The 18422-nt window shown below is 44.2% G+C and overlaps 1 protein-coding gene across 2 annotated transcripts in view; it reads right to left on the bottom strand.

The window, feature by feature from the left end:
- The window catches only part of LOC143804781 (pecanex-like protein 2), a 1087275-nt gene that overhangs the window by 761418 nt on the left and 307435 nt on the right, over window positions 1-18422 (bottom strand). For both annotated transcript variants that reach the window (XM_077283212.1, XM_077283213.1), the window contains exon 7: window positions 13465-13552. In XM_077283212.1, the coding sequence (XP_077139327.1) occupies window positions 13465-13552 (88 nt within the window). The remainder of the gene's footprint in view (window positions 1-13464; window positions 13553-18422) is intronic.

The following is an 18422-nucleotide window of genomic DNA, read 5'->3' as shown; positions in this document are numbered from 1 at the left end:
ATAATAATAATAATCTTTATTTTTATATAGCGCTAACATATTACGCAGCGCTTTACAGTTTGCACACATTATCATCGCTGTCCCCGATGGGGCTCACAATCTAAATTCCCTATCAGTATGTCTTTGAAATGTGGGAGGAAACCGGAGTGCCCGGAGGAAACCCACGCAAACACGGAGAGAACATACAAACTCTTTGCAGATGTTGTCCAAGGTGGGATTAGAACCCAGGACTCCAGCGCTGCAAGGCTGCTGTGCTAACCACTGTGCCACCGTGCTGCCCACGTGCTTGCGCTGACATGACTGTCCACCGGCAAGGGAGAATCCTAAAAGTGTGCAGTGCATGAGTTGTGAGAATTCAGAAGCTGCGATGTCAGGATTCAGCTCTGCAGGTTCCAGTAGTCGTCACATGGACACTTCACTCACATGCGACTTTCACACTTATGGTCCTGTGACACCGAGCTTCTCTTCCTGCTTCTCTCAGTTTTTCACTGAACATTGAGAGCATTAGGGAGAGGAGCTTGTGGGCACATGACTGAGTGTGCAAATCGCATATGTCCTTGGAGGAGGGGGGCACCAAAATGAATTCTTGCCCCGGGTGCCAGAAACCCTAGATACACCTCTGCTGGTATGCTACTGCGAGCGGCGATTACCGGGTCCGGGGGAGGGATGTCTGTGCACAGGCAGTGAGGCAGGGACTGAGGGTGTGCACAGAGAGAGTGGAGACCCGGAGACTGCCCGTCCTAGTCTATGCCGTAGCCTGGAGCCCTCATTATATGTCAGTGGAATATGTCAGTTAATAAATTGTTTTTCTAAAGCTTTATAGTGTAGTTTTAGGTCAGAGGGATGGTTGGGATGAGCTAGCAAGGTGCAGGGACAGGTAGTGATGGCTACTTGTGGACATGTGCGGCAATTGTGGTTTTGCACTTGCAGTGATACAAAAAACACTGCTAGCAGTGTTTTTTTCCATTGCTGCAAGTACCGCATTTGCCGGATCGCGGCAAAACCGCAAGTGCCGCACATGTCTGCAAGTCCCATAGGGAATGAATAAGGCAGTGTTGCCGTAAGTGATCCATTATGCGGCAGATGCGGAAAAACTGCCAGATCTGCTGCAAAACGCAACTTTCACATCAGCGATTTTTGCCAAAGTCACTGCCGATAGTGTTATACTCACCAAAGGGGGAGGCAGCACTAAAAGTGCCTAGGGCAGCAGAAACTCTAAATACGGCCCTGCCCACCAACATAAGATTAAGGTCAAAAACCTCCCTACGCATTTCATCCCCAGTCCTGGGGATTCATCAGGGGACTTCTAAACAGCCAGTAGGCCACAACGTATTAAATCTTAGATAAAGTGTCCATCAACATTAGATAGCCCAGCAGTGGCTGGATATCCATAAAGAAATGTAACTATGTATGACTGTGTGTCACTGCCTATCGTGAGTCCAGGTCTCAGAACACGGACAAATTTCAATGCATTGGATACTTCAGACATTTTTATAAATACGCTTCCCTTCTCTTTTCACCTGATCACTGCTGCTTAGTAGGGTTGAGCGAAACGGGTCGACCATTTTCAGAAGTCGCCGACTTTTGGCAAAGTCGGGTTTCATGAAACCCGACCCCTGTGTGGGGTCGGCCATGAGGTCGGCGATCTACTGAATCTGGTATCGGGATTCCGATACCGAGTTCCGATATGTTTGCGATATCGGAAATCGGTATCAGAATCCACATTTAAGTGTAAAATAAAGAATTAAAATAAAAAATATTGATATGCTCACCTCTCCGGCGCAGCCTGGACATCGCCGCTGGTAACCGGCATCTTCCGTTCCTAAAAATGGCGCTTGAAAGACCTTTCGAATGCTTCACGGCTTGTGATTGGTCGCGGCGGCCCACGTGACCGCTGAGCGACCAATCACAAGCCGGTGACGTTATTCTCAGGTCCTGTTCTGGTTCTCAGGTACATGAGAATTAGGTCACGGCTTGTGATTGGTCGCTGAGCGGTCACGTGGGCCGCCGCGACCAATCACAAAGCCGTGACGTCATTGGAAGGTCCTTCACGCGTTCATTCTTAAGAAGGAAGGCTGCCGGAAAGAAGCCGAGGGTGAGTATATTCCTATTAGGTATATACTCACCCTCGTACGTGCCCTGCTTCTTTCCGGCAGCCTTCCTTCTTAAGAATGAACGTGTGAAGGACCTTCCGATGACGTCACGGCTTTGTGATTGGTCGCGGCGGCCCACGTGACCGCTCAGCGACCAATCACAAGCCGTGACCTAATTCTCATGTACCTGAGAACCAGAACAGGACCTGAGAATAACGTCACCGGCTTGTGATTGGTCACTCAGCGGTCACGTGGGCCGCCGCGACCAATCAGAAGCCGTGAAGCATTCGAAAGGTCTTTCAAGCGCCATTTTTAGGAACGGAAGATGCCGGTTACTACCAGGGCGCGTCAGAGTGTGAGTATATCAATTTTTTTTATTTTAATTCTTTATTTTACACGTAAATATGGATCCCAGGGCCTGAAGGAGAGTTTCCTCTCCTTCAGACCCTGGGAACCATAGTATCCCATTGCACTGCATTGGGTTTCGCGTTTCGGCCGACCCCGACCCCGACTTTTTTATAGGATCGGCCGATTTCACTCGACCCGACTTTTGAGAAAGTCGGGTTTCGTGAAACCCGACCCGATCCTATAAAAATAAAAGTCGCTCAACCCTACTGCTTAGGTATTTCAACACACTCTACACCAGGGGTCCCCAACCTGTAGCTCGGGAGCCACATGTGGCTCGCTGTCCCATGAATTGTGGCTCGCGGCTGTCTGTCAGCTTGGTGCATTAGCTCCAGTTGTAGCAAACCGTTAGGAAGAGCACATCTGAAAATGGTGAATTTTCTGAGCAGCCCTGCACAGAAGAGCAGATCTGGATGCACATATACTGGTCTTAGGGGTTTTGAGATGATTTAAGAGGAGGTGATTGAAGCTGGATGTGACAGTGTCTTGGGAGTGCTTTATAGGAGGATACTGAATTGGGGTATTGTAGGAACCCATGGATCTTTGTATACTGCTTTGGGGTGATTGATTTTTCTGGAAAAGCTTTGGTTACCAGTATTGTGTGGGGGGCGGGAACTGAATGTGGGTCGCTACCCTCTCTCAAGGCTGGATGTGGCTCTTAAGGTCAGAAACGTTGGGGACCTCTGCTCTACACTATACCTCCCCTTAATACTTTTCCATCATCCATGAAGTGAAATGTTTCTTCCATATAAGATTCAGGATAGTAGTAGATTTCATATCACATGTAATACTTTGCCCACAATCATATGTTTATCTTACAATATAAAGGCTAGCAATATGTCCAAAGGCTACAGACTAATTATTTTTTTTCTTTGTTTTCACAACTGCGTGACCATAATTATTTTAGAGTGTTCAATAATAATAATAATAATCTTTATTTATATAGCGCCAACATATTCCGCAGCGCTTTACAGTTTAACAGTTTCAAACACAACAATCATAGGTAACAATGTTAACAATACAGTAATAAAGCAAAATAAGACAAAATAAGACGACCCTGCTCGTGAGAGCTTACAATCTACAATGAGGTGGGGGAGATAAAAAGTTCAATAATGTGTTGAGTGTAACAACTCTGCTGGCATCACGGCATGGCCTCTCATCTCTCACACTATCTTTCCCACTGCTCCAGGTCATGTTGAGGTTTCTGTTTCTTGCCAGTGCCATATTTTGTGCCTCTGCATGCTTCCTGGCTGTGTGTATAGGGGGGCGGCGTCTGAACTCTCTGGTTCTTATAGGAATCAGGTGCACCTGTCTAATCTGTTCCTGACCAATTATCCAGAGTCCTCCAGTATTTAGTGCAGCTCCACCCAGTGGACTGGGCCTGTGCACTGTGTTAGCTCAGTTTGTGCTTAGCTTCTGAGTTTGCCAGGCCTTGCTCTGTTACTCCCTCTCTAGAGGCTTTTCTGCTTGCCCTGCCTTGATCTTGTTTTCCGCCCTCCAGGAGGCAGAATATCCTGGTCCCTGTGTCTTTGTCCTTGTTTCTTGTCTTGTTCCATTTCCCTGTCTGAACTTAGTCTTATCTCGGTCTCCTTGTCTGTGGCTTCCTTCCCTGTTGTGTCTTTCCTTGTGTTCTCAGTCTGCTTATGCTCCACACTCTTGCGGCTCTGCCTGCTCTGTACCTTTGTGGCTTTACCTCTGCTCCGCACTCCTGCGGTTCTGCTCTGTTCTACTCTGCTTAGCTTCTGCTGCTGCAGTAATCTCTTGCTGCAGCTCCTCTCCACATTCCTTGCGGTTCTGCTCTGCTTTGCTGCTGCAGAAACCTCTTGCTGCAGCTCCTCTCCACATTCCTTGTGGCTCCACTCCGCTCTGCTTAGCTTCTGCTGCTGCAGTAATCTCTTGCTGCAGCTCCTCTCCACATTCCTTGTGGCTCCGCTCTGCTTAGCTTCTGCAGAAATCTCTTGCTGCAGCTCCTCTCAGCATTCCTTGCGGTTCTGCTCTGCTTAGCTTTTGTTGCTACGCTTGCTGCTCTTCCACTCCTATCTGCAGCCTTGCACTTCTCTTCCTGTGTGAACAGGTCCCAACCTGTTCCTTCATTCTCCTTTCCTTCTGGCTTGTTTCCGTACCTGGATCTCCTGTGTGAACAGGTCCCAACCTGTTCCTTCATACACCACACCAACCAGCCCTGTGTCTCTGTCATTCCTGCCAGCCCTTTGTTCTCTGCCGTGCCTGCCAGCCCTGTGTTCTCTGCCGTGCCTGCCAGCCCTGTGTTCTCTGCCGTGCCTGCCAGCCCTGTGTTCTCTGCCTTGCCTGCCAGCCCTGTGTTCTCTGCCAGCCCTGTGTCTCAGCCGTGCCAGCCTACTCGTCTGAGTTTCAGCCGTGCTCTTCTGCCAGTCCTGCCTGATGCCTGCACCTGTCCTAGTGTTCCTGTTCTCCAAGTGGGATCAGCAGCCACAGCCAGACACCACCCTAGAGTAGCACCTGGCAGCTGCCTGCTGCACAAGCCTGACCTCACCATCAGAGGCTCCAGTAAAAACCCAGGCAGCTGTCATAGTCACGCCCCTTCCAGGGTAGTCTGGTTTGTGGCACAGTGGGGCCACAACCCCCCCGAGCTTACGCTCACCAGTCAGGGCGTGAGCATGACATTGAAGTTCTACATCTTAATTGAAAGACAAACGATCTGGACAGTGCGCCTACCTTGACATTCTTCTCCACCAGCCGGAAATGGAAAGTAAAATTGAAACATGCAAAGTACATAGACAGCTTGGCCTGTCGTAGATTAAGTCATTGTGAAGACTGTAGATTGACTTTGTTCTTGTGGTTAATGTAAATACCCATTGGATGTGCAGCCCCCTCCAGCCAGAATCACCACTCTTCCAGTGACAGTTTAATCACAAGTAGTTCGCAATAGCCAATTAAATAATTGCGTTTTGGAGCAGAGAAAATCTTGGAAGAGAAACCGCAAGTCACCATGTGAACAGATGAGGGCATCTGGGAAGGAATGGCTCCTGCTCATGAGGAAGATGCATCCATCTCCAGAAAGAACTGCGCATTATTGTCCGGACAATGCAGCACAGAAACGAAGGAGAAGGCCTGCTTTAAAGATACAAAGGCACTTTCAGCCACTGGGGTCCATATTTTAGGACTGGCCCCCTTGCAGGTCAGGGCTGAGATAGGAGCAGTCCGGAAAGAGAATTAGGTGATGAACTGATGGTAGTAGTTTGTGAAACTGCAAAATTGCTGGATAGCTTTCAGACGGTCTGGCAGGAGTCACTTCAAAACGGCGGGCACTTTTTTGAGAGCCATCTTCAGACCTTTTTCTGAGACGATGTATCCAAGAAATGGAAGAGTAGTCTGCTCAAAAATGCACTTTCACATTTGGCATACAGACAGTTCTTCCTTAGCATCTGCAGAATCTGACGAACATCTCTTCGATGTGAAGGCAGGTCGGAGGAGAACACCAAGATGTCATCGAAGTACACTACACTTGATTGCAAAGACTTCCCTGTTACCAATGTCATAATGTCTCTTTGCAAGTGACAGTTTTTTAGAAAAGTATGCACATGGAGGCCATTTACCAGGAGACGCACCTTGTGACAATATAGCCTCCACACCCACTTAAGACACATCAACTTTTACAATAAAAGGCTAAGTGACGTCAGGCTGTATGAAAATTTGCACAGATGCAAAATACTCCTTTAAGGTACTGAATGCCTCCATAGCCGAACTGAACCATTTGGAAAAGTCTGACCCTTTCCTGGTCATATCCGTCAGAGGTTTAGCCACTACCGAAAAGTTTTTGATGAACTTATGGTAACAGCTGTCGAAACCCAAAAACCTTTGTAATTAGAGATGGGCGGGCACCTGGATGTTCAGGTCCCGTGGGTTCAGCCGAAGAGTTACAAAAAGTTTGGGTTTGGGTACCGTAACAGTACCCACACCCGAACCCGGACCACATTCACTTGAATGGAGAGCCCGAACATCCAGTGTTAGCCATTCTGTCATTTGCTTGACAGTGCGGCAAACAATGCTTGTGATCGGCGATGAAACCATCCCTGTGTCAGGACTCTGAACATTTTTTATTACCTTTTTGTGCATTACTGCCCTTTTCCAAGATGGCGTCTTTGGTCTCATGTGCACTGTGTCTTCCTGCTATAAAACTCCACCCCAGCCTTCAGTCTGTGCTAGAGTATTCTGCCTTGCATCCAGCTCCTGACCTCTGGTGACTCCCTGGCTATATACCTGCTCCTGTGAACCTGTGTGGTGATCCTGCTACTCAGCTCTGAGTTCCTGCTGCATACACCAGTTCCAGTAATCCTCCTTCATCTGCTGCTCGTGTTTACTTCCATCTGCATTTGCTGGATATGTAAGCTGTTGCTGCTCTACAAGAACCTGAGACTATTACCCAGACCTCCCTGGTTGAGCTAAGATATTATTTGAACTGCCTTATAAGCATATCTATCTGTGTTTTGGACTAAGCAAGGACTTATTCGTGTCAAGTATCCTCAAGAATAATTGTGCTTCATAGACTTTCTGCGTGATTGCATTTTCCTCTGAAGTTCCCTATAGACTGCTGAGCTGCATTTGATATTGGCACCAAGTGTTGTGGACTTGAGTTTCTCTCTGCACCTGTTTGAATCACCATGTGATAATATAGACTTTACCACTTATAAAACTGTGTCCTGTAGTTGTCTTGTTCCACGCAAAGAGTCTCCTGAGTTATCCCCTATAATTATTACAGGATACTCTAGCCTAAAAAAAAAAAGGAGACTGCTGGAACAATGACTGCAGAAAGCAGACTAGAGCAGGTGTTTTCCATAATTAGATCACTGTAGAAAGATGTGGAACATCTGCAAAAGAAGTTTGGAAGCTTTGAACACAATCAACAAGTGTTTGGACAGACTTTGCAGGACTTAAGCACCCGCATGGCAGCCCAGGAAAACAAACTTGCTGGCATAGAGTCCCAGTATGGACGGGCTTTTCAGGACACTAGCACACAAATAGATGCACAAGCGACTTTTCCCTCTGGGCAACCGCCACCAGCTAGCCCACCTAAGTTGCCCCCATTCAGATTTAATGGTGATCGCAACAAATTTCGTGGCTTTGTGAATCAATGTATGCTATATTTTGATGTGCATGCTGACCAATTTCCTAATGATAGATCCAAAGTATTGTGTGTAATAATGCTGCTGAGCGCACGAGCGCTCGCCTGGGCGAATCCGATGATTGAGTCTCGTGACCCACGGTTAAATAACTTGGATGATTTCTTGGCCGCTATGGCAATGTTTGATGATCCTAATCGCCGTGCAACCACTGAATCTGCTTTATTGTCTTTACGCCAGGCAAAACGTTCTGTTATTGAGTATGCTACTGAATTCAGGAGATTAGCGGTAGATACCAATTGGGACAGTTATGCACAATTGCCTATTTTTAAAAGGGGTCTGTCTAGTATTGTAAAAGATGAACTAGCTCGCTCTGAGTCACCACAAGAGCTAGAAACATTTATACAGCATTGTGTGCGCATTGACATTCGCCTTACTGAGCGTAGGCAGGAGAAGTTTGCTGCATATAGCCGTATTTCTAACTTTTCCCTTCCTTCCAAAGAGCCTGCAGGTAAAACATCTCGGGAGGTGGAGGAGGTGCCCATGCAAATTGATTCCGCTCAGAGGCGCGAGATCAATGAGTGCCGGGAGCATCGCCTTCGTGAAAGTCTATGTTTCTACTGCGGCCAGTCTGACCACTTCTTGATCAATTGTCCTAAGTGTCCTAGACGGCCTAACAAGGTGCTAGCAGCAGTAGGGGAGTATGACAACTGTGATGATGAATCTGACATCTCTGAATGTAGCCTGCCTTTAAACGCTGTATTCCATTCACTTTCTATGACTTCACCCCCCAAGGAGCTTAAGGAAAAGTACTCTCACTGTTCTCTCCCTATTATGATCCTGTGTTCAGGACAGTGGATTTCCAGTGCAGCTATGATTGACTCTGGTGCAGGTGGAAATTTCATGGATATCGCATTTGCCAAGGAACATGGTATTGAAATTCAGCAAAGAGCCTCTCCAATTACCATGGAAACAGTGGATGGGTCACCTTTAATCTCTGGGCCTGTGGATCAGGAGACCGTACCTCTTAAAATTTTGTTGGAGCCTAATCATCAGGAGCAACTTTCTTTCTCGCTAATTTCTTGTCCTCATTTTCCTGTGATTTTAGGCATTCCTTGGTTGCATTCTCAGAACCCAATTATCAACTGGGAGACCAAGGAGATTATCTTTCCAACAAGGAGCAACTCAGCGTTAACAGAAGCTGTCCCTGAGTCCACGGCTACAGAACCACATGTATAGGTATTTTCTTTACCTCCAGCATATAAAGAGTTCTCTGACATCTGTGACAAGAAGAATGCAGATCAGCTTCCTCCACACAGGCATTATGACTGTCCCATTGAGTTGCTTCCTGGGGCAGCTATTCCTTTTGGTAACGTATACCCTTTGGCGGCACCTGAGTTTCAAGCCTTAAACGAGTATATTGATGAAAATCTGGCCAAAGGCTTCATACGTCCTTCTTCCTCACCAGCAGGGGCACCTATATTTTTGTAAAGAAGAAGGATGGGACCCTGAGACCCTGTGTTGACTATCGGGAACTCAATAAGGTAACCGTATGAAACCGTTACCCTTTGCCTCTGATTCCCGAATTACTGGAAAGAGTCCGCCATGCTAAGGTGTTCTCTAAACTGGATCTTCATGGGGCTTATAATTTGGTGCATATTTGTCCAGGGGATGAGTGGAAGACAGCATTCAGATGCCGGTATGGACACTTTGAATCTCTTGTGATGCCCTTCGGGCTTTGTAATGCCCCTGCAATGTTTCAACACCTTGCTAATGACATTTTCAGAGATTTGTAGGACCAGCTTGTAGTGATCTATTTGGTCGATATACTAATCTTTTCTGACTCTCTACAGGAACATGAAGAACATGTCAAAACAGTTTTAAGACGTCTGAAAGAGAACCATCTGTATATTAAGTCGGAGAAATGCGAGTTCCATTGTTCTGAGATACAGTTCCTAGGTTATATCATCTCTCCCCAGGGGCTGAACATGGAATCGGGTAAGATTCAGGCTATCCTTGACTTGCCGGTACCCAAGAACGTTAAGGAGGTCCAACATTTTATTGGTTTTGCAAATTTCTACAGACGCTTCATTCGAAATTTTTCTGATATTGTCCGTCCCATTACTTCCTTGACAAAGAAGGAAAAGCCCTTTAAGTGGTCATCACAGGCTCAAGAAGCTTTTGATCGGCTTAAGATCTGTTTCACATCAGCACCGCTGTTGATACACCCAGATCAAACACTTTCTTTCATTGTGGAGGTGGACGCTTCTGATAATGCTTTGGGGGCTATTCTCTCCCAAAGAACTGGAGAGAAGGGTCTGCTACATCCTTGTGCTTTCTTTTCCCGTAGACTAACCTCAGCAGAGAAGAATTACGACGTGGGAGACAAGGAATTGCTGGCTATTATTGTGGCTTTCAAAGAATGGAGGCATCATCTGCAAGGAGCTGCACAAAAGATCATAGTGCTAACTGACCATCGCAATTTAGAGTTCCTTAGATCCGCTAGATGTCTTTCTCCTCTTCAGGCTCGTTGGAACTTATTTTTAAATCAATTTAACTTTGTTATCTCGTACCGTCCAGGTTCTCGTAATGGGAAGGCTGATGCTTTATCCCGAATCCATGCTGCGGATTCTGTACCTGGAGCCCCGTCCAAGACCATTCTATCTGATGCCAATTTCATCGGAGTTATCCACGATCAGGACTTGTGGAAGGAGTGCAGCGAAGCCTATGACGGTGATGTATTTCTGGCCAACCCACCTGTGGATATTAATCTTGTCTTTAAAGGTGGCATGTGGTTCAGAGATCGACATATCTACGTCCCTGAGGTCATCCGTCTGCAGATCCTCAAGTTGGTACATGACTCCAAGTTGGCTGGTCACAGGGGGGTACAGAAGACACAAGAGTTCCTGAGCCAATTCTTCTGGTGGCCAACTTGCCTGAAGGATACCAAGGACTATGTTCTCTCTTGCGAGGTATGTGCTCATTACAAGACTCCTCATGTGGCACCTACGGGTCTTCTATAACCATTACCTGTTTTGTCCCGCCCTTGGGGGTCTGCTGCCTACATCAGGGGGCATGAATACAATCATGGTGGTAGTTGATCGCCTGACTAAAGCTGCTCATTTTATTCCGTGCACCGGCCTCCCCTCAGCTAAAGATACAGTGAACTTGGTTATACAGAATGTCTTTCGGTTGCATGAGGTTCCGGATGAGATCATCTCTGACCGTAGAGTGCAGTTCACTTCAAGATTCTGGAAGGGGTTTTGCTCTGCACTCAATATTAATGTCTGTCTCTCTTCCGCTTACCATCCCCAGACAAATGGTCAGACTGAGCATACCAACCAGACGCTGGAACAATATCTAAGATGCTATGTCAGCCATCTCCCGGATGATTGGTTGGAGTTGTTGCCGTTAGCTGAATTTTCATATAATAATTCTCAGAGCACCTCCACTAAATTTACACCTTTCTTTGCCAATCTGGGTTATCACCCGTGTATCTTACCTAGGTCTTCAATTAATTCTCCGGTTCCGGCAGTGGAGGAAAGGCTGACTGCGATGAGGCAAGATCTGGAGGTTCTGAAGGAATCCCTGACCACAGCTCAAGAACCTTCTAAGAGATCGGCTGATAGATTCCGTAAACCTGCACCCATGTTCAAGGTAGGAGATTCCGTGTGGTTAGCAACTAAGAATCTGAAGTTATACATTCCTTCACAAAAACTTGGTTAAAAATTCATTGGCACCACAATTTGTGGTGGAGGAAATTGTTGATTCCAGGATTCGCAGGAATCGGCTCCAATATCTGATAAGATGGCAGGGATATCCCCCTGAGGAAGACTCTTGGGAACCTGTGGAAAACATCAATGCCCAACAGAAGATTTCTCGTTTTCATCAGAGATTCCCTGAGAAACCAGGTCCAAGATCGTCCTGAGGCCGCTTCTAAGGCGGGAGTAATGTCAGGACTCTGAACATTTTTTATTACCTTTTTGTGCATTACTGCCCTTTTCCAAGATGGCGTCTTTGGTCTCATATGCACTGTGTCTTCCTGCTATAAAACTCCACCCCAGCCTTCAGTCTGTGCTAGAGTATTCTGCCTTGCATCCAGCTCCTGACCTCTGGTGACTCCCTGGCTGTATACCTGCTCCTGTGAACCTGTGTGGTGATCCTGCTTCGTGTCAAGTATCCTCAAGAATAATTGTGCTTCATAGTCTTTCTGCGTGATTGCATTTTCCTCTGAAGTTTCCTATGGACTGCTGAGCTGCATTTGATATTGGCACCAAGTGTTGTGGACTTGAGTTTCTCTCTGCACCTGTTTGAATCACCATGTGATAATATAGACTTTACCACTTATAAAACTGTGTCCAGTAGTTGTCTTTTTCCAAAGAGTCTCCTGAGTTATCCCCTATAATTATTACACCCTGCTGGTCAGAGCGCCGCAGTTCCAACACTGTCAAAAGACAGCGTGAGCCTGCAGCTGTGATCGGAGGTATAAAGCTCACCTCAGGTCACTGGTGTCAGTTGATGGGACTACTGCTCCCATCAGCCGACATCTGCTGCCACTAATAACAGTGCGAGCATGAGCAGCTGATGGGAGAATTCATCAGCCGGCTCCTGCACTGTAAATAATTAATTGGAAAAAAAACGCAAGAATTCCCCTGTATTTTTGATAACCAGCCTGGTGAAATCACAGCTGGGGGCTGCAACCCTCAGCTGTCAGCTGCAACACGGCGGGTTATCAAGAATAGATGAGTCCTCACGCTGTTTTTTAAATTTAAAAAAAACGGCGTGGGGTCCTCTTCATTTGTGACAACCAGCCTTGATAAAGCAGACAGCTGGGGAGCTGGTATTCACAAGCTGGTAAGAGGCCATAGATATTGCCCCCAGCCTAAAATAGCAGCCTGCAGCTGCCCAGAAAAGGCATATCTATTAGATGCGCCAATTCTAGCACTTTGCCCGGCTCTTCCCACTTGCCCTGTAGTGATGGCAAGTGGGGTTCATATTTGTGGGGTTGATGTCACCTTTGTATTTTCAGGTGACATCAAGCCCACAGCTTAGTAATGGAGAGGCGTTTATAAGATACCTATCCATTACTAATCCTATAGTTGTGTGGTAAATAAAGACACAGCCAGAATAAAGTCCTTTATTAGAAATAAAACAAAATTCACTTTTCCATTTTTATTTAAAAATAACAAACACAGTTAAACTCACCAAAAGCCTATTTCACCAAAGCCCTTGTTCTCCTGTAATAAAAATAAAATAAAATAAAAAAACAACAATATACTATACCTGTCTGTTGTTCTGTCACACGCCATAATCCATGTCTGGGAGATAAACAGTTTTTAACCTGGATGGTGCCAAGATACGATTGTCCAGGCTGAGAAACCCTGGTGACTGAGTGGCTGCGAGAGCAGCGTCAGTGACCAGTGGCGACATCATTGAGGTTATCCCGGGTCACTGAGCTCTGTTCTCAGCTGGGCTGAACTGTGGTGACCCCAGTGAGATCCCCGCTAGCTGATGAAACTCCCCCTCAAAAAAATCCCAGTGAAATTCCAAGTTTCGAGGTAGCAAAACATGAAAAATGCTAAGGGAGTGAATACTTTCACAAGCCACTCTATAGTTCCCTTTTATTTGCTGGTTTCTTCAAGATTTGAACAGGATGCTATTTAAAAATTCTCTACTACATTTTGTGCTTCACAGTGTGTTTGCTTGCTTACGTTCGTGTTATTGACTTCTTTTAAAAATCCTACTTTTATAAATAGCTTTTTGTCCTATTACCAAACGTACAACATAGAACAAATATTTCTTCTTAATTAAAATGATAACACACAAATCTTCTTAGTATAACAGGAAATTATCATACAATAACTTACTCAGATATGGAGGCACATTTTGGTGTAATGTTTTCAATATGCTCTGCACTCTGATTTCCATCCATCAAGAAACATGTTTTTCTGCTTTCTGTGTAGGAATGACAAACAGATATTTATATAATAAAAATTCAGTGATTTATTTTTACACATCTACAACTATCAAAAGCCAACTTTCAACATAATCTAAATTGCTAGGATATAATAATATATAGCACAACATGAGAACAATTTAAAGTTTAAACATTGCCTTCCAAAAGTAGAAAAAAGAACCCTTTATTCAAATGAAACCTTTCTTTTCGGTTTCTCTGCATTCAATTTTGTAGTAAACAAACCTAATCTGAACTGAAAGATGCATTCCTCTTCCCCATCAAGTTTTCATCCTCTTACAATATTGAAGTCATCATAATATAGCAATGTAGAAACAGGAACCTTCTTGTCCCTGCATTTATCATTCCCCTCTCCAACTCCTGACCCAGCTGCTCTCTCCTCCCCTCTGCCAGGGACTTTAGCAGAGACTCATGAGTCATGCAGGGAAAATTGACTTCTTGTTTTTACATAGCTGAGTTGAAAGGCAAAATTAGTAATTGTAAATACACAGTGCTATAAAATATGATGATTGCAATATATAAAGAGGATAAAAAATTTGATGGGAGTGTTTCTTGAAAGGGTGATTAAAAATTATCAACTATTTACTGAAAAGGTGTTAGTCCAGCCATACACATTAGTTGGCCGTATAATACTTCTGTTGATAGCTTGGCTGACAGCAATCTTAGCCGATTCTCCCATATCACAGGAGCGCAGATATGTCAGCCGGTAGCTTATCTCCGGAAATACAATCCGATCAGCAGTCTGAAATCGGACATCCCCCTCGACATCTTCCCTGACGATAACTCGGCCATTGTCCTCATACACAGTCACCTGTTGACTGAACCCATTGGTGCTGGTGGGTTCAGTTGACATTAATCAAATGTGTGGAAAATGGTGACCGCGGCACTCAGGGTTTCTTGGGAGGTGCACAAGTTAGGAATCCAACCCGTCAAGTGTAACTGAAAATTACTTGGCACTCAGGAGAAATTCGTTGCAGAATTCAGAATTAAATTTTATTTTGGTGCATCCAGCTCAACATATAAACGTTTTCGGTCTATACAAATGAGACCTTCATCAGATACAGTTGTGAATGCTGGAGACCATAGGTGGTGTGTGCAAGTCACACACTGGGTAAACTGGTAGCCAGGGAACGGGAGCGCAGCGGCGCCTAGGAACATGCGGAGAGGTATGAAGTGCTCTGGAAAAGCGAGGTACTCGCAAGGTAGGAGGCGCTGAAGAACGCTGATGCCACGGACGCTGTGGGCGAGTGTCTCCCTGCATCACAGCGCAGCGCCCACAGCGTCCGTGGCATCAGCGTTCTTCAGCGCCTCCCACCTTGCGAGTACCTCGCTTTTCCAGAGCGCTTCATACCTCTCCGCATGTTCCTAGGCGCCGCTGCGCTCCCGTTCCCTGGCTAGCAGTTTACCCAGTGTGTGACTTGCACACACCACCTATGGTCTCCAGCATTCACAACTGTATCTGATGAAGGTCTCATTTGTATAGACCGAAAACGTTTATATGTTGAGCTGGATGCACCAAAATAAAATTTAATTCTGAATTCTGCAACGAATTTCTCCTGAGTGCCAAGTAATTTTCAATTAATCAAATGTGTATTTAAGACTCTCACCAATAACCACAAAAGGGTCCCACGTTCCTACTTTATGTAGAGATACAATTTCACTTGAGTCATGCCACCCCTTTTAATCTCTATAGAACTGTAGTACAGAACTAGTCACATCTCCATCAGTAAATGTAGTGGCATTACCCACTTCATTCAAACAGAGAACTCAGAAATTAATTTGGTGATCGATGGAACTCCAAGCAGTCAAATCCTTACAGATCTATCAGTTATCACTTATAAAATGGATGGGTGATAATCTCCTATTCCCTGAATACCACAGTACTCTAGGACTAGAAGTCATCTGTCACTTCTTCTGGCCTCTTGAGTTAACTATTTCAGTCTCATTTTCTCACAGGTTTTACTACCTGGATAATTCTTCTCTTTTCCATTATCCAACAACACATGATTAGAAAATAACTAGCTGAGTCAATGTAAGCTCTATGTAGAAACAGGAGATCAATTTGAGTCAGTGCAACAGTCCGCACGGGGGGGGGGGGATAGAGAAGTTGGGTCAGGATTTGAAGCGGGGAATGATTTTTGCAGGGACAAAATACTTCCTGTTTCTACATAGAGCAGAGAAAAGACAAGAATTAGCTGGGTAGAAAGGCAAAATGAGCAATTGTAAGTACACAGTGCTATACAATATGATAACAGCAATATATTAAGAGGATAAAAACTTTGACGGGAGTGCTACTTTAATTATTGTCTATGTAGCTGTGGAGAATGCAGGTTGTCACTTTGCAATAATGATGAACTGTTCTGCTGCGTTCCTACCACTCAAGACAACAGTCGTGCTAAGTTTACAGTGATATGCGGTTTTACATGTTATGTGAATAGTGGTGTGCGACTTCCATATTGAGTAATGGTAATATACAGCGTGTAAGAATGTAAAGTATTAATCTATAAAGTAACTAGTGCATTGTGCCAGGTAAGCACATAATTAGACTAGGAATAAGATAAGTACTGTTCATATAATTAAGTGATAAGCGGTATAAGACATAGATAAGGACAATGGGTTTAGTCTATGGGATAGGACATAATTAACCCTTTCATGACCTTGTACGTACCCATATGTCCTGGTTGGCTGGTACTTACGAACCTTGGACATATGGATACGTCATGGTGATTTTGCGCACACACGGACTGCGCGCACTTGATCGTCGCTGGGTGTCAACTGAAAAAATTGGAAAAATTAGATCAGGTTTTCCCAAAACAACGGCATCATCTACTAGTATTGAACACCTCTCAATTATTATATAACCACATATAACCCTTTCTATTAGCCAAAATAATAAAGGAAAGGTCAGAGAGTATTAAAATATATTAATTTTTATTTATCCAAGAATTGTTAAAATCAAATCAGAGTAACACAAAAGCAGGAATATAAGGGGATAATGATTAGGATATTATATCTATTAAAGTGAAATATTATATGTAGTAAGAGCTGTAAACCCAACCTGCCGCCTCAACGCACGTTTCGCCGGTCTTTGTAGGTTGGGGTTCACAGCTCTTACTACATGTGAGTTATATTTAGGTATATGCACTTACTATTTACTTGCATTGTTTGCACGCTTGCACTTTCTGCTGAGCTATGCGGTACACACTATGATATTGCCCTTATGTCTGATTTCACAGACAGATTACACATGGATACATTCTTATAATATATAGCCATACACTTGGTCTAGGTTATCTTTCTGCTTTTTGTCATTGTAGGACCCCTGATGGGTCCATTTGATCTTTATATGTAGCTATACCAACTTATTACTATGTTACATAGTGTGTAATTTATAATATTTACACTTGCTGTGCATATAATATTTCACTTTAATAGATATAATATCCTAATCATTATCCCCTTATATTCCTGCTTTTGTGTTACTCTGATCTGATTTTAACAATTCTTGGATAAATAAAAGTTAATATATTTTAATACTCTCTGACCTTTCCTCTATTATTTTGACTAATAGAAAAAATTGGAAAATTGTAAAAAAAAATAATCACAAAATAATAAAATATATTGTACCCATAAATAAATATTTTTATGAAAGAATAAAGTGCACGTATTTAGTATTGCCGAGTCTGATACAATGTGACCCATTAAACTGTCCCACCAGTTAACCTCTTCAGTGAACACCGTAAAAAAAGAGGCAAAAAATGATGCTTTATCACCATACCACCAAGCAAAAAGTGGAATAAAATGCAATAAAAATATGAATGTAAATAGAAATGGTGTCACTGAAAACGTCATCTTGTCCAGCAAAAAACAAGCCGCCATACAGCTCAATCAGTGGAAAATAAAGTTAAAGCTCTAAAAATAAAGCAATGCAAAATTAATTATTTTTCTATAAAATAGCTTTCATTGCTTAAAAGTGCGAAAATGCAAAAGAAGTATATAAATGTGGTATCACTGTAGTCGTACTGATCCAAAGAATATAGAAAAAAATTAAAGTCCGACTCAACAGGACTGGATTTTCCTTTTCTTGTTATTTTTCAGTTAGGTCCATATATATTTAGACAGAGACAACATTTTTCTAATTTTGGTTATAGACATTACCACAATGAATTTTAAACAAAACAATTCAGATGCAGTTGAAGTTCAGACTTTCAGCTTTCATTTGAGGGTATCCACATTAAAATTGGATGAAGGGTTTAGGAGTTTCAGCTCCTTAACATGTGCCACCCTGTTTTTAAAGGGAACATAACCAAAATTATAAAATTTTGTCTCTGTCCAAATATATATGGACTTAACTGTGTATATATATATATATATATATATATATATATATATATATATATATATATATATATATATATTATGTTGAAATGAGCAACTAGAAAAATTGCAATAATAATTGAAACACCAATTTACACATTTTTTATATATATAATAAAAGGAATTTAACCCCTTCCTGACATTTGACGTACTATCCCGTCGAGGTGGGGTGGGCCCGTATGACCGCCGACGGGATAGTACGTCATAGCCGATCGGCCGCGCTCACGGGGGGAGCGCGGCCGATCGCGGCCGGGTGTCGGCTGCATATCGCAGCTGACATCCGGCACTATGTGCCAGGAGCGGTCACGGACCGCCCCCGGCACATTAACCCCCGGCACACCGCGATCAAACATGATCGCGATGTGCCGGCGATGCAGGGAAGCATCGCGCAGGGAGAGGGCTCCCTGCGGGCTTCCCTGAGCCCCCCGCAGCAACGCGATGTGATCGCGTTGCTGCGAGGGTCTTACCTCCCTC

Source organism: Ranitomeya variabilis, chromosome 2 (assembly GCF_051348905.1).
Source record: "Ranitomeya variabilis isolate aRanVar5 chromosome 2, aRanVar5.hap1, whole genome shotgun sequence".
In the NCBI taxonomy this organism is placed as follows: Eukaryota; Metazoa; Chordata; class Amphibia; order Anura; family Dendrobatidae; genus Ranitomeya; species Ranitomeya variabilis.
This window is presented reverse-complemented; position numbering and strand designations above follow the sequence as displayed.